The sequence below is a fragment of the Chanodichthys erythropterus genome, chromosome 5 (assembly GCF_024489055.1).
Source record: "Chanodichthys erythropterus isolate Z2021 chromosome 5, ASM2448905v1, whole genome shotgun sequence".
NCBI lineage: Eukaryota > Metazoa > Chordata > Actinopteri > Cypriniformes > Xenocyprididae > Chanodichthys > Chanodichthys erythropterus.
Genome location: NC_090225.1, coordinates 1584183 through 1609196, shown reverse-complemented (window position 1 = coordinate 1609196; position 25014 = coordinate 1584183). Strand labels below are relative to the sequence as shown.

The 25014-nt window shown below is 35.7% G+C and overlaps 1 protein-coding gene across 1 annotated transcript in view; it reads left to right on the top strand.

Annotated features, from left to right (window-relative positions):
- The window catches only part of itga9 (integrin, alpha 9), a 113986-nt gene that overhangs the window by 30352 nt on the left and 58620 nt on the right, over positions 1-25014 (top strand). Inside the window, exons 10-15 of the mRNA XM_067385608.1 lie at positions 66-171; positions 2230-2324; positions 5688-5778; positions 8271-8316; positions 8442-8596; positions 12612-12772. Of these exons, the coding sequence (XP_067241709.1) occupies positions 66-171; positions 2230-2324; positions 5688-5778; positions 8271-8316; positions 8442-8596; positions 12612-12772 (654 nt within the window). The remainder of the gene's footprint in view (positions 1-65; positions 172-2229; positions 2325-5687; positions 5779-8270; positions 8317-8441; positions 8597-12611; positions 12773-25014) is intronic.

Sequence of the window (25014 nt, the reverse complement as noted above, 5' to 3'; positions counted from 1 at the left end):
TAAATATCTTTATGCGACTTGACAAATGTTTTGAACATAATGTTTTTTTCTTCCTGTTTGTTTAGGGAGTAATGGAGGAAGTTGCGGTATTGAACGGTGACAATGCGTACAATGCTCATTTTGGAGAGTGTATCGCGTCTCTTGGGGACATTGATGACGATGGCTATCAAGGTCAGTGTCCAAAGTCTGCTTGAGCTCAAAATGATTACACATCAGAGCAGTGAATGAGCTTCTAAAAAGACCAAACACATCCATTCATGTGGAAATGAGATGGTAAGAAATTAGAGCTGATGAAGGTCATTCAAATGGCCTGAGGAGGAATATCTGAGAAGTGGAGACAGATGTGTCGGATTAAACAGGAAGTGAATCTTTCCGGTGTGGGATGGCGAGGGGGTTGGCAGCACTTTAAAACAAGAGTCTGATTTAAACAATCAAGCGTCCTAGTAAAAACTGTACACATGTGTGATTAGCTGATTAACTGTTCAGGGGTCAGTGTGGTAGTAAATGTCCTTTAGGAGGCTGTAACCACCAGAGATTATATGAGGTTAACCTGTTTCCATTTGACCTGCCTCTTATTGGTTATAAATGTACATCAGCATGTGAAAAACAGGGGGTCTGTACCCTAATAAAGATTTCTATTGCAAATAAATGCTGTTCTTTGGAAATTTCTATACTAAAAAATAAAACCCTTTACGGTTCCCACAACTGTTTTCAAAATTGATAATAATCAGAAATGTTTCTTGAGCAGCAAATCATCATATTAGAATGATTTCTGAAGGATCATGTGACACTTAAGACTGGAGTAATGATGCTGAAAATTCAGCTTTGATCACAGGAATAAATTAATATAATATAATATAATATAATATAATATAATATAATATAATATAATATAATATAATATAATATAATATAATATAATATAATATAATATAATATAATATAATATAATTAATATAATATAATATAATATAATATAATATAATATAATAAGACAAAATAAAAAATAATAAAATAAAATAATTAAAAATTAAAATTATTTATTTTAATTTAATATAATATAATAAAACAATAAAACATAATAAAATTAAATTAAATAATTAAAAAATTAAAATTATTTATTTTGATATATAATATTACAACATAAAACATAATAAAATAAATGAAATAATTTAAAGATTAAAATAATTTAAAAATATTTTTTATTTTAATATAATATAGCAAATGCAGCAAATTATCATATTAGAATGATTTCTGAAGGATCATGTGACACTGAAGACTGGAGTAATGATGCTGAAAATTCAGCTTTGATCACTGGATATAAATTACAGTTTAAAATATATTCACATAGAAAACTGTTATTTTGAATTGTAATAATTTTTCAAAATTTTACTCTATTTTTGATCAAATAAATGCAGCCTTGGAGAGCTTAATAGACATCTTTCAAAAACATTAAAAAATCGTACCAACCCCAAATCAACCCCTGAACGCTAATTATATAAAGGTTTTGCATGTAAATAAGCCAGTAAATTGTCTCAGTCTCAAGTGTCAGAAACATCTCAGGTTATGAATATAGATATTAATGGCTGGTGCTTCAGATTTAGTGTTTGCAGAATCATTTTTTGAAGCTCAGCACATTTAAAATATGTGGTAGTCAAATGTGCACTGCTGTTGTTCATGCACAAGGGCTTTTTTATGACAGTTTCAACCCCCTGAAGTTTCACAGACCTTTACAGGCTCTCAAAAACACGTAAGTGTCCATTAAGTGACTTAGCAGAGCGTCTCTCTAACAGAGATGGGCTTAAAGCAAACAGTAATTTATTGGGGTCCTGACACACACAAATCCACTTCTAGCATTTCTATTCCAGTCCTAGGTCTCTGGCAGGCTCTCTAAAGCCGGCTGCACTTTATTCTGTTTTTTTTTCTTCTTCTAACATTTACGATTGTTGCTTGTCAGACTGTACGTAATGACCCCAATAAGATCTTGAGTAAAAGCCAAGGCAGACTCTACAACAACTCTATATTGTGATCAATTTATGTACCATGATCTTACATCATCAATGAGACGTGAAACTCAAATGGTAGCGTTTGCCCTACGACAAAAGAAATGTTTTGAAATCTCTGAAATTTAGATGACAGAATCGTGGTAAATATCGTACAGTGTGTGCTCTCTGTTTCTCCCTTGTTTCCATCTTTCTCATTGACTTCTTCTCGTCTTTTGTTCTGTAGATGTTGCGATTGGAGCCCCTAAAGAGGACGACTATGGAGGAGCTGTTTACATCTATCATGGTGATGCCACAGGAATAGTTAACAAGTACTCAATGGTAATCAACCCCATTCTGCTCAAGTGATTTGGTCAACTGTTTGTATTTCTTATTAAAAATTAGTATCTATATTTTTAGTTTTTTGCTTTATTTTATTTGTTTTATTTTAGTTTAGTTTTTTGTTTGATTTTTTTTATTCTATTATTTTATTTTTTTATCTATTTTATCATTTTATTTTTTATCATATTTTATCATTTTATTTTCTATCTTATTTTATCATTTTATTCTTTATCTTATTTTATCATTTTATTTTTATCTTATTTTAGCATTTTATTCTTTATCTTATTTTATCATTTTATTTTCTGTTTTATTTTATCATTTTATTCTTTATCTTATTTTATAATTTTATTTTTTATCTTATTTTATCATTTCATTTTTTTATCTATTTTATAATTTTATTTTTTATCTTATTTTATAATTTTATTTTTATCTTATTTTATCATTTTATTTTTATCTTATTTTAGCATTTTATTTTTGTCTTATTTTAGCATTTTATTTTTTTTTATCTTATTTCAGAATTTTATTTTTTATTTTATTTTAGCATTTTATATTTTTGTCTTATTTTAACATTTAATTTTTTTGTCTTATTTTAGCATTTTATTTTTTATCTAGTTTTAGCATTTTATTTTTTATATTATTTTAGCATTTTATTTTTTATCTTATTTTAGCATTATATTTTTTTGTCTTATTTTAGCATTTTATTTTTTATCTTATTTTAGCATTTTATTTTTTTATATTATTTTAGCATTTTATTTTTATTTTGTCAGCTTTCAACAGTAACCATTTCGTTTAGTTTTTTCATTTATTTATGGTTCTGTTGAGCTTGATTGGTGACTGTTTTAAAATGAATCTGATAGATTGATTTAGTTGGCAATGCGTCACTTGTTTTATTGAGAAACCTAATAGCCCATGCAGTTTACAGTTTGATTGATAGGCTACTAGTAGGTCCAGATGAAATCTACTGGCTGATTTTGAGGAAAAATGCCTTAAATGGAGCTGAGAGTGTTACACGGATATGGATAGCTGAAAGAATAAATCAAATTAGCCAAAATATTTAATAACTGAACACACAAGGGAAAGGGAATGTGTAGAACTACATGGCATTTTGAAATCTCTGGATGTTTTATTAAAGGGGTCATGAACTGCGTTGTTTTATAATGTTTCTTGGGGTGCACTTATAACGTTAGTATGCTTTTTACATAGAAAATGGTCATAATTCAGAAATAAAAGGCATTTTTCCTACACTGATTTTAGCCTCTGATTTGAAGTCTCTTTTTTAAGGGCGTGTCTGCTGTGAGACTTGAGTGTAAACGCCCACTGCTGTGATTGGCTGACATGTTTGCATATGAAATAGCTAAGTATTACTCTCTTGAAAATATCAGATCAGGCATTAGAATGAACACAGTTACTGACATGTTGTTGCATTACTGTCGAGCAGTGTTGGGCACGTTACTTTAAAAAAGTAATTAGTTATAGTTACTTATTACTTTTCACAAATAGTAACGGAGTTAGTAACTGAGTTACATCATTATAAATAAAACTAATTACCAGGAAAAGTAACTATTGCGTTACTTTATTATTTTTTTTAAATATGTCAAATAACTTGAATGCCCCCAATATTAAATATAAGTCTAATAAATTATTCTTGATCCGACTCGTGACTCATGATCCGCTCTTCCTCGCGACATGAAATTTCTCTGTACTGTACAATACGTGTTGGTAGCCATTAAAGAAAATGTAGTTTCATATTTATGTTTAAATAGTCCTATGTTATGTTTTAAATTCATTTACTTGATTATGAAAAGTGAACACCATGAGTAAGATGCATCATAAGATGTGCAATATATCAGGAGACATGGAGTGGGTCAGACATAATTTTGACCACTTCATTAAGTTTTGTTTTGTAGAAAGCCTCTCTTTAAAGTGAATTTCGTTTTGTAAAAATTGTATCTTAATTTTAATCAATGTTTCATCAATCAATTGCCTGGATTTAATATATAAGAAGCAAATATAGCAGAGTCATGGCAGGCGCGGGCGCGATCACTGGCGCGTGAACTGGAGCGATTCTTACAGGCTACAGAACTGAAACTCAGCGTCTGCTTGCCTCGCAGACATGAGAAATATATCTATAGAAAGCTTGAAATATCTAAAAACGAAAAGAAATAGGCTACTCTGATTATGTAGCCTAATCCGAATGAAATGTGCATTTTCTCTCTAGGCGCGTCCAGTATCCGGAGATGAAGAGAGTCAGCAATGTCAGCTTCATCTTTGCAGCCGACACTGATTCAGAAAACATTACTTTATTAATAAACAATTAAAATGTCTCCTTGCTGTTTTGGTCACATTCATAATTATTACTTTTGCCGGTTCTTTATGGCAAGCGCTTGAGTGCCTATTACATAAACGCTCATTATTATGGTTTATTCTCTCCAGTATTTAAGAAATTAAATTAATATAAATGTGATTAGTCAACTAATGGCTTAAATGAATAGCTACTAGTCGACTAGAACAACTTATTTCCCATTTTTTCGATCCAGCATGTCACAAAGGGTATTCTGGTTTGAGCTCGCGCTCAGCTCGCATGCTCATAGACACACACACAGAGCATCGAACATTATTATCAGTTTAAAATTAGATTTGAGTATGACTAACCCCAACACACACCAGAGAAAAAACGTTGCAGGTCCTATGGCTGAGAGCCTACTCGGATGAAAACCGCTTCAGTGAGCTCAATTATAGTAACGCTGCATTTTTTTTGCCAGTAACGGTAACAGCGTTGTAATTGGAGAAAAAGTAATTGGTTTGATTACTCGTTACTGAAAAAAGTAACGGCGTTAGTAACGGCGTTTATTTACAACACCGTTATTCCCATCACTGCTGTCGAGTCCATATCGTAAAAATCTGAAATGCGATTGATTTACCAAAGAATCCACAGTGAAATGAACCGAATACAAATAAAAAAAGCTCAACTGAGACATTCACATTGATGAAAATAAATAACCATATTCCTGCATTAGGATCCTTCGAAAGGTTTATTTAAGTCCTGTATCACTCTTCTCTCCTCCTCATCTCACTAACACACCAGTGGGCGGGGCTAGCGCTGCAATGATGAAGTAGGCGTTGATATCTTCTGTGGAGGCGGAGTTTCACCTATCTGTAGGCACATTCCAGGATCAGTCGTTCACTGGATTTCAGTTCTGAAACTTAGAAGATATTTGTATAGTACGATGACCTCTTATATATCAAAAGCTCAAGGAAAAGTTGATTTCTCAATTCATGACCCCTTTAATGTTTTTTTCTGTGTGCGTGTTAATACTGATGATTGGTTTATGTGATTTTCTCTCTCACCTTGATCGTATGCAGAAATTGTCTGGGCGAAGCATCAACCCCACCCTCCAAATGTTCGGCCAGTCAATTTCCGGCAATGTGGACATGGATGGAAACGGATATCCAGGTTTGGCTTTACTTTAGACACTTGGCTAGTTCTGCTCGAATGAACATTGAGAATGTTCCGAATTAACTAGATCAAAACCAACCGCATTCAGTGAGAAACCACGACGGGTGCCAGACCACTTACACTGGCTTTTTGCGATCTCTGCGTAAAGATGGGAAACATGTAACATTTTTGCCGACCTTCAGTGAGTTTATTCCATTCTGCAAACCTCTAAGTATTAAAACTCAATGTGTAACTCATGACATGATTGATTTGTCAAGTCATGTGATTTGTCCAAAGCGATTGGGCTTATGATGTGAAAGCAGCTGTAAAATAGTCAAATGTATCTTTTTTCTCATCCACAGAAGAATCTGGTGTAAGACAGGATTAATGATATGATGGAGAACGTTCCATGCTGCGCTAATCCAAGGAATGTAGATTAAGTGTTTGCTTAATTTTCTTAACCGTTTTTTGACACGTTCTGTCTGCTCGGCCGAGCTCATAGTGCTGTGGCCAGCAAGCATTTTGTTTACAGCATTCCACATTGATTAAACAGAGACGGACGAGAAAATCAACAAAGAATGCTTCATCTTTTATTAAAAGAAGAAACACTTGTGTGTTATATACTGTATAGCAGCTAGCCTGTACAACACGTGAAGAGAAAATGCTGCTTTACATTAGAGTTTACTAATTAGTGGTGACCAATCATAACCCTTTGCTGTCAGAAACATTTTTTTTTGTATGCCATTATTTATTCATATTTTGAGCTTTTCAGGGGTTCAAGCTCGTATTGTAATTGTAAGGATTTTTATTTTTCTTCCGCTGTAAAACTGATCGTGAAGACCAAACTGTAAGGCATAGAGACTTGAAACCTGATGATATGCCTCAATTTGGGGAGAGACTGACAAGGTATGACCCCGATTGGCCAATAGGTGGCGCTACAGCGATCAAAAACAAAACGTATATCTCCGTATATTTCATTTGCGTCTGGAAACATTTTTCGCCATTTTGAATTTTGTCCAAAACTAATGGGAACTAGTCCTAGTTTTTCGCCAGATCAGAACCAAACCAGTGCAGAAATGTTCTCTGGAGACTTAATATCAAAAGTTATCAAAAAAAAGTTTAAATTTTGATTCACGGTCGCTAAGGACCGCCAAAACCTTTGAAATGGGTGGGGCCACTAAAATGGCTATAACTCTTGAACGGAATGAGATATTTTCACTAAACTTGGTACACATGTGTATCGGCTCAATCTGTGGTCACAGTGAAAAAAATGTGGTGATTGGACACTTGGGGGCGCTATAACATGAAAAAAAACATGAAAACAGCTATGACTACGCAACCGTTAGTCTGATTGACTTGAAAATTGGCATGCATTGCTTTGGTCCAAGGAGCCATGATTGTTTATGAGGACACTAGCGTATCTCGAAAAACATGGCCGCCATCAGCCAATGAATTTTGAGCACCTTTTAGACAAGGTTATCAGAGGCCAATCGGAACTAAACTTGGTGGGCATGTTCGACTCATGGTCCTAGAGGTCTGTAAGAATTTTGAAAGAAATTGGCCTCTAGATGGCGCTAACGAATTTTTATGCCTTTGTAATCACGTGTTTACACTCATACACACAATATTCATAACATTTGATAGATTTCCACATTCTAAACAACTTTGCCTCAAAAACTACTGCTGTCAATCAAATAAAATTTTTGCGAACTAGTCCTAGGTTTTTCACCCGATCAGAACCAAACCAGTGCAGGACAGTTCTCTGGACTCAATAATTATCAAAAAAATGTTTAACTTTACCCTTTAGGTAGCTATAAAAGGGTCATTTAGAAAATGGGAGTGGCAAAATGCACTCAAAAGCCTATAAATCATATATAAAAACTCAGAACTTCACAAAAATTGGTGAGCATATGTGACATAACATCATTAATAACCATGCAAAATTTTATGGAGATCGGACCATAGGTGGCGCTATAACTGTTAAAAAAACTTTAAAACCATATATTTCCTATGGTAAATTGCTTGTAAATGGTCTTTTCCATCTATGTTCGAGATGGTTACATGCTTGCTAAATAAAACATTTTACCTTTTTACGCATGTGCTTAATGTCTGCTCACAGCTATATTTATTTTTATATTTTCCGTTTTTATTTCAACTTTAGCTTAAGTTTTAAGAATTTTCTATCATTTTTATCAGTTCTGCAATTTTAACAATTTTAAGTTTTTCGTCTGATATTTATATTTCTCAGTATCTCAGAGATTAAATTTTTTAATAGTTTTAATTTTAATAAACAGCACTGAATTGTACAACATCTTATCATCGGGTCAGAACCTCAAACTTATCAGCCCATAAAGTGTGTATATTAAGACCTTAAATGTATACATTTATATTAAAGATGCAGTCTTTTTTAACAGCGTAGCATCATGAGGTTTCTATCAGTTTTTTAAACACTAAATCATTCCTAACATTCCAGAAAAACATTTTTGTTTGTTTGTTTTCATCCATATCAGATGTGACGATAGGGGCGTTCATGGCTGACAGTGTGGTTTTATTAAGGTAAGTCGTGCACTACTGATACAGCAAAAGCTTGTAATTACATTAATTCCTAATTAGTGTTCTCTGAGAATCATCTTATCCATTCTGGTCTAGCTTTAACCTTTCTTTGCTGTTGCATGTGACAGATCCAGGCCGGTGATCTCTGTGGATGTCTCCATATTTTTGCCTATCTCAATAAACATCACAGTACCGCAGTGTCATGAGGGCCCACAGCATCTCAACTGCTTCAATGTCACCATCTGCATGAGCTTTCGAGGAAAACATGTACCTGGCCACATAGGTGAGTCACTACATATTAGTTTTTGGGAATGTTTTTGGTTCAGTGTTTGTTTTTGTTTTTTTGGAACTTTTATTTTATTTTACAGCATTTTTTATTAATTTCTCAACTGCTTCAATGTCACCATCTCTACATCAAACCCTCTAGCGCCACCAACAGTTCAAAGATTCTCATATGCTCATAAGTTTTGATGCATAAGTCCTAGAAAAAAAAAAAACTTTCCTCTGATTCCATGGTTCATGCTGATACAATTGAAGTAATTTTTGCATCATGAAAATTTTTCGTCATTTTTAATTTTCCGGGAAAAATTACTTTTTCAGACTCCTCCTAGAGGGTTTGTCCAATTTGCACAAAATTTGGTGTGTAGCATCTACTCACAATTTGATGGCGAGCACGCAAAAATTGATTTGATGCTGTATCTTCGCATTGATTTGGTGTATTGACACAAAAGTTGGTATATGTCATTACAGGGCTACATGCACAGTATCGTCACAGCGCCATCTACTGGTGCGGAGATAGGAAAAAATTTTTTTTTGCTAATAACTTTTGAATTTCGTATCATTACGAAACTTAACGAGGGCGATTCATCGAGGCCATGTTCTGAGAGGACTTGTAAAGTTTTAGGTCACTGCCCCCTAGTGGTAAGGAGATATAATGAAATTGATGAAAATGCTTATAACATGAAAAATTCAACATATTGTCATTTAACTTACATCATTAGATTTGTTGGCTTATGTCCTACGATACCAAATTTGCCATACTCTACCATACTTACTGTCCACCATATTGAATTTTATTCAAAACCTTTTTTTTTTCCTACAAAACTCTTCCAACAGAATTTGTCTGATTTGTACGAAATTTGGTATGTAGCATCTACAGACAAGACCAAATGTTGTTGTATACTACGTTAACAAATTTGACTGCAAACACACCAAAATGATGTAGCTGTATCTTTGCAAAAGTTTTGTGTATTGACACGAAACTTGGTACATGTCATCACAGGCATGACTTGAAGATGCATGCAGAGTTTCGTCACAGCGCCACCTACTGCTCAGAAGTTATAAACCATGTTATTATGTTATAAGTGCTTTAACAGATGTAATTTGAACAGCTTTAGCCTAACCTCATGATCACAGATGTCGACAAATATTTCTTATTCGGCTTGACCCCATGCTGCTTGCAGCTATATTTTTATTTGTTTTTATTATTTAATATTTTATTTAACTGTTATTATTTTTATTTTATTTTACATACTAAACCCATAACTAGATACTCTTGATAACTCTGGTTTTTAACTGACCCAGTGTCTTTTATCTCTCATGACCTGTGCTGCAATCAGCCCTGAACTGGAGGTCATTGCCTGTTGTGCTGAACTTTATTTCACTCTATCAACACGCAGACAGACCTAGAATAGAATATTATGAAATATAATCCAATGTTAGATACGAAATGATTCAAATACAGGAATTCACCACTATGGCTCTCACATAATGTTACTAATATCACCAAATACAGTTTTACAAATACAAATACAGCTCAGAAAAAGGCTTCTTTTTCATTGAATCTAGTTGTTTTATTTCTGATATTTTGTTAACTTTATTTTTGTTACGTGACTCATTGAGCCTGACCGCATGTGTTTGCTTAACTTGACAAGACGGACACCATACAGCTATGGGCTTCAATGAGAATGACCTCTTGCTCACCCTTTGGGTGTGGCCACTGCTTGCTGAGTGGGTGTGGCCTTATGGGAGATGGAGTATATAAAGGGTTGTTACATAATGGGACGTTTCTGGGAAGTACAGTGCACTAGTGTTAGCTCCACATGGCAGTCGCATTGGAAAGTGCACCTTGTGTTTTGGGTTACGCCCTGGTTCTGTAGGCCGGAGTGAGCTCATGGTGCGCTCACAGCTGGATGTATTCAAAGAACAATCCCCTGCATTGGTCCAGGAGCCACTTCCTGCTTCCATTAGAGTAACACCCTGTGAGACTAGCTGAGAAATAATAGCTCTTGCCGTCAGTACTGGAGCAAGGGTCCTGCAATTACACATTTGACCTCATCACAAAAACTGTCATGAAATTCATCAGGATCCTACAGTCAGTGGAAAGAAAGCAGCTATTTCTGGGGTTGTGTCCAAGGGTTCTGCGTTTTTGATCAATTTCTGGGTTTTGGAAAAGCCTGTAGGTGTAGATGGATGAATCTCACCAAGAGATGTCTGGACCGTATTTCATCCTAAAACAAAAAGAAAAAAAGTAGTAATATTTTGCACCTGAAAATTACTTTAAGAGTTTTTCTAGAGTTTTTTGGTGACAATTCAGCACAATTTCTCTCAATTCTCATTTCTTTAATGCAAAAAAAATCTCATTATTGTAATGTGAAATATATATACACTACCAGTCAAAAGTTTGGAAACATTACTATTTTTAATGTTTTTGAACAAAGACTCTTCTGCTCATTAAGGCTGCATTTATTTCATAATAAATACAGAAAAAACAGTAATATTGTGAAATATTATTACAATTTAAAATTATGGTTTTATATTTTAATATACTTTAAAATATAATTTATTTCTGTAATGCAAAGCTAAATTTTTAGCATCATTACTCGAGTCTTCAGTGTCACATGATCCTTCAGAAATCATTCTAATATGCTGATTTGATAGTAGTAATTTGAAGTTATTATCAATGTTGGAAACAGTTGTGCTGCTTAATATTTTTTTGGAACCTGTGATACTTTTTTCAGGATTCATTGGTGAATAAAAGGTTAAAAAGAACAGCATTTATTCAAAATATAATCTTTTCTAACAATATAAATCTTTACTATCACTTTTTATCAATTTAACACATCTGTGCTGAATAAAAGTATTCATTTCTTTCAAAAAAAAAAAAAAAGAAAGAAAAAAAATTACTGACCGCAAACTTTTGAAGATGGGGTCAAAAGATTTCTATTTTAAATAAATGCTGATATTTTTTAACTTTTTATTCATCAAAGAATCCTGAAAAGTATCACAGATTATAAAATAATATTAAGCAGCACAACTGTTTCCAACATTGATAATAAATCATCATATTACAATGATTTCTGAAGGATCATGTGACACTGAAGACTGGAGTAATGATGCTGAAAATTCAGCTTTGCATCACAGAAATGAATTATATTTTGAAAAAATAGAAAACCATATTTCTTAAAATAGAAAACCATAACTTTAAATTGTAATAATATTTCACAATATTATTGTTTTTTCTGTATTTATTATGAAATAAATGCAGCCTTAATGAGCATAAGAGACTTCGTTCAAAAACATTAAAAATAGTAATGTTTCCAAACTTTTGACTGGTAGTGTGTATGTGTGTGTATATATATATATATATATATATATATATATATATATATATATATATATATATATATATATATATATATATTGTGTGTGTGTGTGTGTGTTATTTGAATTGTATAGTATAATTTTAAGTACACATAATAATTTATTTGTTGTGATAAATTGAATGTGTTGATTAAAAAAAAATCACTATATAACAGTAATGAGAATTTGGAGAGAAAATTGTGCTTATTTGTGTCACTGTAAATTACTTTATTTCATCTAAATTTTTATTTTATTTTATTTTATTTTATTATTTTATTTTATTTTATTTTATTTTATTTTATTTATTTATTTATTTTTTTTTTTTTTATTTATTTTTTTTTTTATGACCCCAACTTTTCTTCATGAGGTTCATCAGTATAATTTGAACCATATTTTTCTTCATGTCTTTGCTGTTTTCTCAAGACTTCCATAAATTAATCCAAAACATTTAACTCTTGGACGTGGCCCCAGAAATGTTCTTGTACTCTCATTTCCACAACTTTGACAGTGAGAACTTGACGTCTTATTTGACTTTGTTTTTAAATCTAAAGTGGCCCTGGAATGTGTGTGATCGTGAGAGTTTAAACACAGGCCGTGTCTGAGAGATGTTTACACTGTTGTCTTACAGAAATGCGGGTGTCTATTTTTCTCCTCAGACTTGCTGTACAATCTAACAGCAGATGCAGAGAAGAGACACAAAAGTCTGCCGGCCCGGGTGTATTTTGGAAACGGCGTTGAGCAGACAGGTGCTGTAAGTCAGCTTTTCAGCCTGGAGATCAACCGACAGCAGTGCCATCAGTACACATCCTTTGTAAGGGTGAGTTTTCCTCAAAGATATCCCAGCATACCTCATGTTCCACATGTTCAGACTCCAGGGATTTGTCCTGTAGTCAAAATTTTCTTCTGCAATGTACATTCCTGGTCTTTTTGTGCATTATTCATCCATGTTATCCCAACAAATGAAATTTGTCTTTGTAATCTTTCATCAAAAGTTAATAACCAGTAGTCAAATCGCTTCAGCTTGTGTCTTTTTGCTGTGAAATCTTTACTGATTTTTCTCAAGTAATCATAAGAATAACTAATACACCAATCAGGCATGACATCATGAGCACTGACAGGTAAAGTGAATAACACTGATCATCTCTTCATCACGGCTCCTGTTAGTGGGTGGATATATTCGGCAGCAAGTGAACATTTTGTCCTCAAAGTTGATGTGTGAGAAGCAGGAAAAATGGGCAAGCGTAAGGATTTGAGCGATTTGAGCTGGGTCAGAGCATCTCCAAGACTGCAGCTCTTGTGGGTGTTCCCGGTCTGCAGTGGTCAGTATCTATCAAAAGTGCTCCAAGGAAGGAACAGTGGTGAACCGGCGACAGGGTCATGGGCGGCCGAGGCTCATTGATGCATGTGGGGAGCGAAGGCTGGCCCATGTGGTTCGATCCACCAGACGAGCGACTGTAGCTCAAATTGCTCCAGAAGTTAATGCTGGTTCTGATAGAAAGGTGTGAGAATACACAGTGCATCACAGTTTGTTGTGTATGGCCAGTCAGGGTGCCCATGCTGACCCCTGTCCACCGCTGAAAACGCCAACAGCGCCAACTCTTACCTGGAGAACACATGGCACCAGGATGCACTATAGGAAGAAGGCAAGCCGGCGGAGGCAGTGTGATGCTTTGGGAATGTTCTGCTGGGAAACCTTGGGTCCTGCCATCCATGTGGATGTTACTTTGACACGTACCACCTACCTAACATTGTTGAGACCATGTACACACTTTCATGGAAACAGTATTCCCTGGTGGCTGTGGCCTCTTTCAGCAGGATAATGTTCCTGACACAAAGCAAAAATGGTTCAGGAATGGTTTGAGGAGCACAACAACGAGTTTGAGGTGTTGACTTGACCTCCAAATTCCCCAGATCTCAATCCAGTTGAGCAAGACAATATTAGGAAGATGCCTATGTTGTTAGTAATATTTCAAGATGAACATTTATTGGACTGAAGCAGCTTGAAGGTTCACTTGATTATCCTTCCTGGAACCTCACCAATAGTTAGAGAGGACATTTTAACGGCGATTAATGTTAATTTAGTAAATTATGATATGTAAGGCTCACTTCCTAATGGATAAAATCAAGTCCCAGTCTACTTTCTTTATTATAGAATGTGCTGTTTTACCGGGAAATACATGACATTATGAAAGTAAAAACATGTTGACTACATGAAATGGATGTAGCAGAATTCATGCTGGTCCATGTGATGTTGTTTGCACTTGTCCTCGACTGACCCGGTGTCTTTTCTCTCCCATGACCTGTGCTGCAAACAGCCCTGCGCTGAAGGTCAAGCCATGTTGTGCTGAACTTTATTTCACTCTATCAACATGCACCAAATATGTCCATGTGCGTGTTTCTGTAATTGCGTCAAAATAGTTGTTTTTGTTGGTTTTTATTGCTGGTTGGAGGATGAAACAAGCTATGTTTCCAATGCGAAATTGAAAACTGTGATTTCACACCTGTCCTGGACATTAAAGAGTTACTATGGCAATTTTGACTGTCAAGCTTGTAAAAACTTGAAAGTGCACACTTGTGCTGTATTCTGAAGCTATACGATAGATCTGTGTGAGGAAACGACCAAATTGTGTTGCTATTTACTGCAATCTTGCCTTCAAAAGACTTCAGACATATCCATGTCTTTGGTGCCGAGGTTAAATCTCTGATTAAATCATGAAGGAGCTTGTGTGGTTTTATTCAAAGGAGAATTGTCCTATAATAAAGTCTCGCTATCAAAATGAAATGCCCACCATCAGGTGACAAACAACTACCTTTGAAATGCAGAGTACTTAATGAGAGACCTTGTTTCGCGAGTCGGCCGAGAGACAGTCGTCATTGTGACCGCACAGTTAGCCTCTTGTTGTCTGTCTGCTGGTAATTGGCTGCTATCACAGCGTTCAGTCGCTACACACAGCGTCAGTATCCTCAGGGCGTCGCGGCCGTGGAGATCCAGCTCTAACTAGGACGCCCACACATAGCCTGTAAATTTCACTGGCGCTGCTTTATGAGTCACTGCAGGCCACTTCTCCATAGGGAATCTTCTTACAGGAAAGTTTTGCCCCTTACCATGCTCCTGAAATGAAACAGCGCATGATACAAATATGCTTTAACCAAGAACATTCAGTCTGGGACTATAGAGTTTGCTGACCTAGTCTTAAAGGGGACCTATTATGCCCCGTTTCACAAGATGTAATATAAGATCCCCAGAATGTGTCTGTGAAGTTTCAGCTCAAAATCCCCCACAGATCATTTATTATAGCTTGTCAAATTTGCCCTTATTTGGGTGTGAGCAAAAACACGCTGCTTTTGTGTGTGTCCCTTTAAATGCAAATGAGCTGCTGCTCCCGCCCCCTTTTCAGAAGAGGGCGGAGCTTTAACAGCTCAACAACAACAAAGCTGGAGAATCTCACGCAGCCAAAATGAGGAAAGTTTTCAGCCTTACATTGTTCAAACTAGGGATCGACCGATATGCATTTTTCAGGGCCGATGCTGATACCGATTATTACAGATCAAGGAGACCGATAACCGATATTTTGAACCGATATGTGTCTAGTGTAAAAATGAAAATTAATGTCAAAATAAAGAATAAAAAGGCCTCTGACAAAGTAAAATTATTTTAACACATCTTTAATTCTGAGAACTGTTCATAATAACAACATTAATATTAATAATAACAACAAACATAAAAAGTGCTGGGAGCATCCATTAGCAGCATTCTATAAACAAAGTAAAACTTAAAGCAAATTTAAACAGCAACAAATGAACAAATAATGGGAAATAAATGTAATCTAAGCAGAGGGTTATTAGTCAAATGAGAGAGCGCGGCCGCGGAGATAACTAAATTAGGAATAGGGAGCTTGCGTCGCGTCAGAGCTCGCGCTTGATGCCCTTTCAGCTCTTCAAAATTGCATATTGGTAATTCTGAATCTGTATGATAAATTATTTTGCAATCATGTTAGAATATAGCAATATTTCTCCAAATATGCGCAATTTTTTTACTAAGAGCCCTAACGGAACGGACGCTGTTTAGTGAAGCTATGTGAACAACACAAAAAAAAAAAACCCGCAGCAGACGTGAGTGAATTAATTCGTGTTGATAATTTATTCACAATATAACGTTAAGTTGGCCGAATGGTGAGAAAAGTAGGTTTTAGTTTCACTATCTCAGCACTGATGTGATGATGCGTTAAAGCATATCACTGCAATGACGGACATTGACCGGGAATTCACAGTATAATAACTGAACGGGGCTTGTCATCATAAATCGATTATATTTAGGTGTTTTGCAACTTCAGTGTAGTGATTTATTGCAACTTCAGGAATGTTTACTGCATTCTTACCTTCGAGAGATAACTTATTGATGTGTGATGATGATCACTGAAGCAGCTCCTGTGCTTTCGGTGTGAGCGGAACATTTTCCAGCCGCGCCAGCCATATTGATTGGCCAAGCTCGTGATTCCCAACAAATCAGACGGACGATGGGCGGGGCTTAGTCTAGGCCACAGAGCGGTGCGCTCTGACTGAGGTGGCTGGATCAGTGCCAGATCGCGCATTTCAAAATAAAATGGTTTCATCGGCAAATCGGTTTTGAAAATGGCCGATGCCGATAACAATAAAAATGTTTAATATCGGCGCCGATAATCGTTCGACCCCTAGTTCAAACCGGAGTCGACACTGATGGAGAGACTCAGGAAGAAGATACAACTTTTAGACGTTTCTGAATGGTTAGTGGATAAATTGATGTAGTTGCTGTGGAGTTGATTCAACTCATCCACTAGCATGTGCCGTCATGTTCATCTTTTGTGTTGAATTGACCCTCGTTTGGTGTAAAATGACGGCATGACAACAACACTCGACTACAACAACTCTTCCTCTTCTCTAAAGCAGCCCAACATGGCACCGCCCCCTTTATTGTGTGTTCTCGGGGGCGGGTTTATGTAAATTTGGGGTTTGTGATGTCACCTTGTAGTAGCTAATAAATAATACTAATAAATATACATTAATGTAGCTGTGCTGCATCTTAATAATTCATCTTGTTTGTAGACACTGCAGATTTGTTGCAGCATCTGTCATTGTGTGTGTACACCGTACATCTCTTCCCAAGGCCCAAAACAACCATAGAGAGCTGCTTGTTTATTGCAGATTTTTCACTTATAGTCTAATGAGTCAGCATAGTTTATTTTATGTTTTAAATGTTTTGAAGAAGCTGTTTTGGACTAGGGGATCACAGATAGAGGTATATCTGTTTTAATGGCTGGTTAATGAGTGAGAATTGTGAGAACTTGTCCTTGTGTTCTGGGTGGGCATGAGGATCACCATGCCATCTCACTGGGTGATCCTTAATGGATCAAGCAGCATAAACAGCCTTCATCTAATGTAAAGAGACAGATTTGTCTTGAAGGCCACACTTGTTTCGGTAGATTTGACATGAATCCTGTCTGTCAGTGGGGAAAGTTCTGTATCTCACTTAAATTACAGTCTGAATGCCCCACAAAGAAGGGTTTACAAGGGTTTCCATCCTGGAAGACTATTTATTAGTTCCATGTGGAGAAAACTCTTATCTCCTCTGTTATTTTCTGGTATTTGGTAGTGCTTTCTAAGGCCCTACTACTACTGCTCATGTTAAACTTTAGTGTGTTTATCTCATCCCATTATGACGACAAGTTTTGCATGGGCAAACACCACTCACGTTTTCTTCAGAACATGTAAATCTAATCAAATATTGAATTTCTCTACTAATTACACTGGAATTTAATACAAATTCATAAAGTACATAGGATACATAGCAAGAGTATAATTATAGTAAACACTTTCATCTGAGTCTGAAGTAAATTGACCTTGTCCAGCTTTGAATGAACCTGTCAGCCATATGTAAGTGAGATGTACTTTTATTGCACTGTGTTCTTTGTGCACTTGTGAGGAGTGTTTGCATTAGCAGGGCTGCTCTGTTTAAAGTTTGTGTAAGAAAAGTATCTGTGCCTATGACGTGTCTTAAGATTGTTTAAACTGATCATGCCAGGCATGGCTTTAGTGGAGTTATATTATGGATATGGTCAGGCCGTTTTTATATGCACTGGTGGTATAGAAGCTCAAAGGAGTTACACGGTTCAAACGTTTGAGGTCTTTAAGATTTTTAGGGCCCAAGTACTGAAGGCACCTATTGTATCTGTTGGCGTTCTTCTTCTTTTTCTTCCACTCTGGAAGTCTATGTCAGCCCATAGACCTGCTTGCAGGAAAGTTATCAAATTTGGCACACTGATAGAGGACAGTCTGAACTGTCACCATAGCAAATTTGGAGTCTCTAACTCAATCCTCTGATCCTGTGGCTCAATATGATTCGATTGCACCCTATGACGTCATTATTTCATCACGAGAATTTTCCCACCATTTTGAATTTTTACAAAAAAACTACTTTTTCTAACTACTCCTAGGCCATTGCTCCCATTTTCACTAAAATTGAAACAGATCATCTTCAGACCATGCCGACAAAAAGTTGCAGAATTCAAATTGATTAGTCAAACTGTTTTCAAAAAACATGCAAACAAATTTTATGTAGCGTTTGCAAAAATAGACGCCTTAACACTTTATCGTATTCAGACCAAACTTGGTCCATGTCATCACAAGCATGACCTGAGGTTACATGCTGCTTTTAGGCACAGTGCCACCTACTGGTCCAGAGATATGAAAAATGGCTATTTTGTCGTTTTTTCTCCAAAAATTAGTGGTGGTCTCACTAGATTTGGGGCATCATGCCAAGTCGAATTTTATCCAGTTTTCCCCATATCGGATTGAATTTTTTAGTAAAATGCTGTATTTTAGGAATGCATGAACGTATTACGAAACTCAGTATGGGTCATCGGCACAATGCCTTGAAGGAGTCTGAGAAGTTTCAGACCAACGCCACCTAGTGGTGAAAATAATTATTTACATGCTTATAACTTTGGATGTGGTTAACTTATTTTCATGGGAGTCATCTCCTTGAATTCCTGAATCCTTGCAGAGTCCAACAATACCAAACATGCTAGGTTTCACCTTAAATTAGTGTTTAAACAACATTTGCGAATATCTTCGAAACCGTTCGAGACATAGGAATTTTTTATATGTTCATACATATAAATGTCTATAACTTCTAAACGAAATGAGATATTTTCTCCCAATTTGGCACGCTTATGTATGGGGGCACTCTGAGGACACACAAAAAAATTGGTGGGACTGCGCCACTTGTTGGTGCTATAATTGGACAAACCTTGAAATTAACTCTAACTACAGTACTGTTGGTCTGATTGACTTGCAGTGTTTTTGTTTCAGTTGCTATCTTAGTCCATTATGACATTGTTGGTCTGCTGCTAGCTTCCTTGCAGCAGTTTCTGAAAAAAATCTCTGTATGCTTACCAAAGCAGCATTTATTTCATTAAAATACAGTAAAAAAAAAATAATAATTTAAATTGTAAAATATTATTACAAGTTGAAAACCGTTGCGCCGCTTCATATTTATTTGAAACTGTGATAAATTTTTTTCAGGATTCAGGATTTTTCGAATAGAAAGTTCAAAAGCACATCATTTATTTGAAATAGAAATCTTTCTTGCATTATAAATGTCTTTACTGTCACTTTTGATCAATTTAATGCATCCTTGCTGAATGGTGAAAAGTATTAATTTCTTTTAAAAATTACTTTACTATAAATAGTCAATCCAAAATGATGCAGATAAAAATGTACTGATTCACTCTACAATGAATTCCCATAATTATAAGCCTCGGTTTGTCAAACAACACTCAAATATGTTCCAAAACATGAGTGTGTTTGTTCAGTCGGTGAGTTTAAAGCTGCACAAATCCCCCGTCATCAAGCGTGATTTGGCTGCTGTCCCGAGGGCTAGGTCTGCACGGCTCTCCTCTCATTTATCCGGGTGTTAGTGTCTCCCCGCATGAAGCCAGGACCCCCACTCACTAGCTGAGGTATGCTAATGGAAAGCAGCTGGCTCTCCGCCGGGTTCTCTGGAGGGAGCCTTCACTAGCTCTCATACGGTGAAAACACTGTAGCCTTCTATGGTGAGTAACGTAACGTCACAGCGGGCCGGGGAGCTGGTGTTGTGTCAACTGAGCTCTTGCTCTGACCCCCAGTGACATTGAGCTGGTTTCAGTACGTGAGCCCATTCAGACTCAGTTCACTATATATTGCAGGAGAACATTTGGATGAACCTTTATCTTGATTTAAGAGATATCTGCCTAGTTTTTTTTTTTTTTTTTTTGTTAACCTTGGTTTCTAAGTAAATACCTGCTGATTTAGGTTAGTTGAATGTGATATTTGCATTGGCAGATCTTGCTTTTTTTTGTTGTTGTTGATGTTCACACAAGTTTCGTGAAATAGACCTCGAAATTGGACTTGGCATTTGATTGTCTTTTAAATCTTTATTGAACTCTTATTCATCACCACATGACTGGGTCATTAGGATTCAGTTGCGTGAATACCTCTGACAGAGATATAAAGTGTCCAATCATAGTCCGTTTTGTTTTTATGTGCTGATAAAAGACTGATTTGGTTTAAAAAATGTGAATATTTTCTTTGGATATTATTTGAATCTTTTCTTATTTAGCATAACTACTATACTATGAATATTAATGTTTGCAGTAGAACAATGCGTGTTAAAAGCATTTAAAGGTACATGATGTAGCTTTTGGCCCTCTAGTGGTTAAAACAACTGTATGCATTTTGAGGAAGAACATTGTTTTGGTTGTGCTTCGGCTCTGCTTGACTGTGCAAATGAATATGGATCTTTCTTATAACATAATAAAAAAGATAGAGAGATTATCCTACTGCTCATAAAACATTCACTACTATCTTTAACATAATTGTTAGCAAAACTCTTTGCAGTGCAAGTACATCTTTGTATTTCTTTGTGCAGTTTTCATCACGCACACACAAATTTGCTTTCTGTTCTGACTTTCTCATTACTCACACCGCAAAAACAACAATTTTTCCTCTGATTCCTTGGCTCAAGACGATTTGATTGGACCCTATGACGTCATTTTCTGTCATTAAATTTTTCCGCCATTTTTAATTTTCAGAAAAAACTACTTTTTCGAACTCCTCCTAGGCCGTCGCTCTGATTTTCACAAAAATTTAACCAGATCATCTTTAGACCATGGCGACAAAAATTTGTGGAATTCAAGTTGATTTGTCAAACCGTTTTCGAAAACATGCGAACAAATTTTGCATAGCGCTTGTGAAAATAGATGTAAGGCTGTATCTCCTAAACACTTAATTGTATTCCAATCAAACTTGGTCCATATCATCACAAGCATGACCTGAAGTTACCTGCTGCGTTTCAGCACAGCGCCACCTACTGGTCCGGAGTTACGAAAAAGGACTGTTTTGTCGTTTTGTCCAAAAATCGTAAAAGTGCCAAGATTTTTTGCCAAGTCGAATGATACCCAATATTCCTATATCGGCCATTTTGGGCATTGGCCACTTTAATTTTGTAGTAAAATGCTGTATTTAAGGAACGCATGAACGTATCATTACGAAACTCGGTATACATGCTTATAACCTTGGATGTGGTTGACTTATTTTCACAGGACTTATTGCTCATAGAACATTCACTACTAGGCTTAAAAGGTATAACCAGTTTTTAATTGTAAAAATAACTTAATTGATAGCAAAACTATCCATTAAATCATTGTTTTTCTTTGTACAGTTTTCATCACGTACACACAAATTCATTTTCTGTTCTGCTGTCATTGTTTGCAACTTTCTCATTACTCACACCGCAACCAGTTTGCTATTAATTACTTTATTTTTGTAATTAAAACAGCTTTAAGAAGACTTTTTATTTGCAATTACAATATAATAATTTTTTGCTCTCAAACACTGTATGTTTTGTTGAATAAAAAAGACAAAAGCAATATCCTGATTTATTTTATTATATATTATAATATTTATATTATGTATAAGACTAGCTTAAAAGAAGTAGATATGTTGAACTGTAATAATAGAATTTTGTTTATCTTTATTCTATTATTCCCCCAAACAGACACAGCCTACACAATTTCCTGTTTATTGATGTGCATCGCAGCACAATCCAGAATTAGTTGTGATTTAATTAGATGATATTTTGAACTGCAGGGCATACATTGAATCGAACATATTCTGCTTTTCCAAAGGTTTTTGTGGTTGGTTTGACACAAGAATTCCTGTGCACGCTGAGGTTAGAAAAACTTTGTAAAACCCCTGCATGTAGCCAAAGGAAACAAGCATCTACAAGGGCTTCTCAAAATTCTAGTAAATAGTCTAGTTATAATTTCTCTCCACTGGCATTACGTAACAGATTCATGTTGATCGTTTTAAACATGTTTCTATTGGCACAGTTTATGGAATATCATACCAGACTGCCAGATGTTCTTTGCTTGGTTATTTTTAGCTAGATAAACTGCGTATGTGGTGCTCTAGCACCTGAGAGCAAGCATTATAATTTTTCAACATTTTTTGATTATGATGGATGTTAGAGTTTGTGGATGAACTTTTGGAGTTGAGTGGAAGATTCAGCTGGTTTCTTGTCTTACCATTGCCACCCTCATGCTATAAACATTCACTTCATCATCTCATGTCATTTTCGCAATCCAATGGTTTTCGTCTTGGCACTCCATGCACAATGGGTCGAAAAACTGCTTGGGTGGATTTTCCGTATTGCATCCAGGGATCAGGGCAGGTTTAAATGTCCATGCTGAAGGATGAGGCATTAGAGGAATCAACACTCAAATGAGCAGAACCAGATGCGAGGGACAGATCTATTTCCTGTGTTATTGTGGCGGCCACACACACTGTTTTCTCTAGTAGAAAGGAAATGGCAGAATGACTAGATGTGGGTCATCCTGAATCCCAGTGCAATAAATCGGCCTCTGTATATATTGTCACATGATTGTCACCTCATATTGATTCAGTTTTTTCCTCATAACAAGTGTATATAAATAGCTTAGGATCATTTATCACATATGCATTTACATTCCATCATCTTGTGCCATAGATATCACTCGTTCAGCGATAGCAAACCCATTAGTCACGGTCACACATGAGATAGGCTTGGGATTTGTAGCACACGCTCTACGGAGAAGCTAAAGGCTGTCAGATTAGTTGTTTGGATGTTGTATGGCATGTCTCTCATAGTTCTCCTTACCGTGTTTAGATAAATACCTCAAATCCTGCACAGGCTTTACTGATGTATGTGACATCTGTGGCAATGTAAAGAGCGCACTGTGGGAGCAAGTGAGGATTGTAATCAACAGCATATCAAACACTGTCCATTTTAAAGTGCTTAGTATACAACTCTGACACAGTTAAGCTCTCAACACTCCAGTTTATACTGTACTGGCATTGCGATGGAGAAACTTGGAAGTAAGTTACATATACTGCTTGTGAAGTTGTGGCATAATCTCAGGCAGCTGTTTTAGGCATAATCCTAATTCAAATTGAACCTCAAAAGTGACTGATTATTGATTCTAATAGAGTCTGAAATAAGCATGTTGCTATGATAATGATGTGATACTTTAAGCACACACTCACACATATATTTGAATTAAAATGATCTGTTTTATTAATATCTTTCAGTGTTTAATTAATATCTTTCAGTGTTGAATGATATTTACACTACTGTTCAACAGTTTGGGGTCATTATGATTCTTCTGCTCACGAAGGGTGCATTTATTTGATCAAAAGTACAGTAAAAAACAGTGATGGCGTGTTTCTGTATTTGGTCTGTATTTGATTACATTGTGAGTATTTGCAGTGTGTTTCTGTATTTGGTGGCGTTATGAGTATTTGCAGTGTGTTTCTTTGGTTGCGTTGTGAGTATATGCAGTTTGTTTCTTTGGTCGCGTTATGAGTATTTGCAGTGTATTTCTTTGGTTGCATTGTGAGTATTTGCAGTGTGTTTCTTTGGTTATGTTGTGAGTATTTGCAGTGTGTTTCTTTGGTTATGTTGTGAGTATTTGCAGTGTGTTTCTTTGGTTATGTTGTTAGTATTTGCAGTGTGTTTCTTTGGTTATGTTGTGAGTATTTGCAGTGTGTTTCTTTGGTTGCATTGTGAGTATTTGCAGTGTGTTTCTTTGGTTATGTTGTGAGTATTTGCAGTGTGTTTCTTTGGTTGCGTTATAAGTATGCAGTGTGTTTCTGTATTTGGTTGTGTTGTGAGTATTTGCAGTTTGTTTCTTTGGTTGCGTTATGAGTATTTGCAGTGTGTTTCTTTGGTTGTGTTGTGAGTATTTGCAGTTTGTTTCTTTGGTCGAGTTATGAGTATTTGCAGTGTGTTTCTTTGGTTGCGTTGTGAGTATTTGCAGTGTGTTTCTTTGGTTGCGTTGTGAGTATTTGCAGTGTGTTTCTTTGGTTGTGTTGTGAGTATTTGCAGTGTGTTTCTTTGGTTGCGTTGTGAGTATTTGCAGTTTATTTCTTTGGTTGTGTTGTGAGTATTTGCAGTGTGTTTCTTTGGTTGTGTTGTGAGTATTTGCAGTGTATTTCTTTGGTTGCGTTATGAGTATTTGCAGATTGTTTCTTTGGTTGCATTGTGAGTATTTGCTGTGTGTTTCTTTGGTTGTGTTGTGAGTATTTGCATTGTATTTCTTAGGTTGCGTTGTGAGTATTTGTAGTGTGTTTCTTAGGTTGAGTTGCGAGTATTTGCAGTGTGTTTCTTAGGTTGAGTTGTGAGTATTTGCAGTTTATTTCTTTGGTTATGTTGTGAGTATTTGCAGTTTGTTTCTTTGGTCGCGTTGTGAGTATTTGCAGTTTGTTTCTTTGGTTATGTTGTGAGTATTTGCAGTTTGTTTCTTTGGTTGTGTTGTGAGTATTTGCAGTTTGTTTCTTTGGTTGCGTTGTGAGTATTTGAAGTGTATTTCTTTGGTTGCGTTGTGAGTATTTGTAGTGTGTTTCTTAGGTTGAGTTGCGAGTATTTGCAGTGTGTTTCTTAGGTTGAGTTGTGAGTATTTGCAGTTTATTTCTTTGGTTATGTTGTGAGTATTTGCAGTTTGTTTC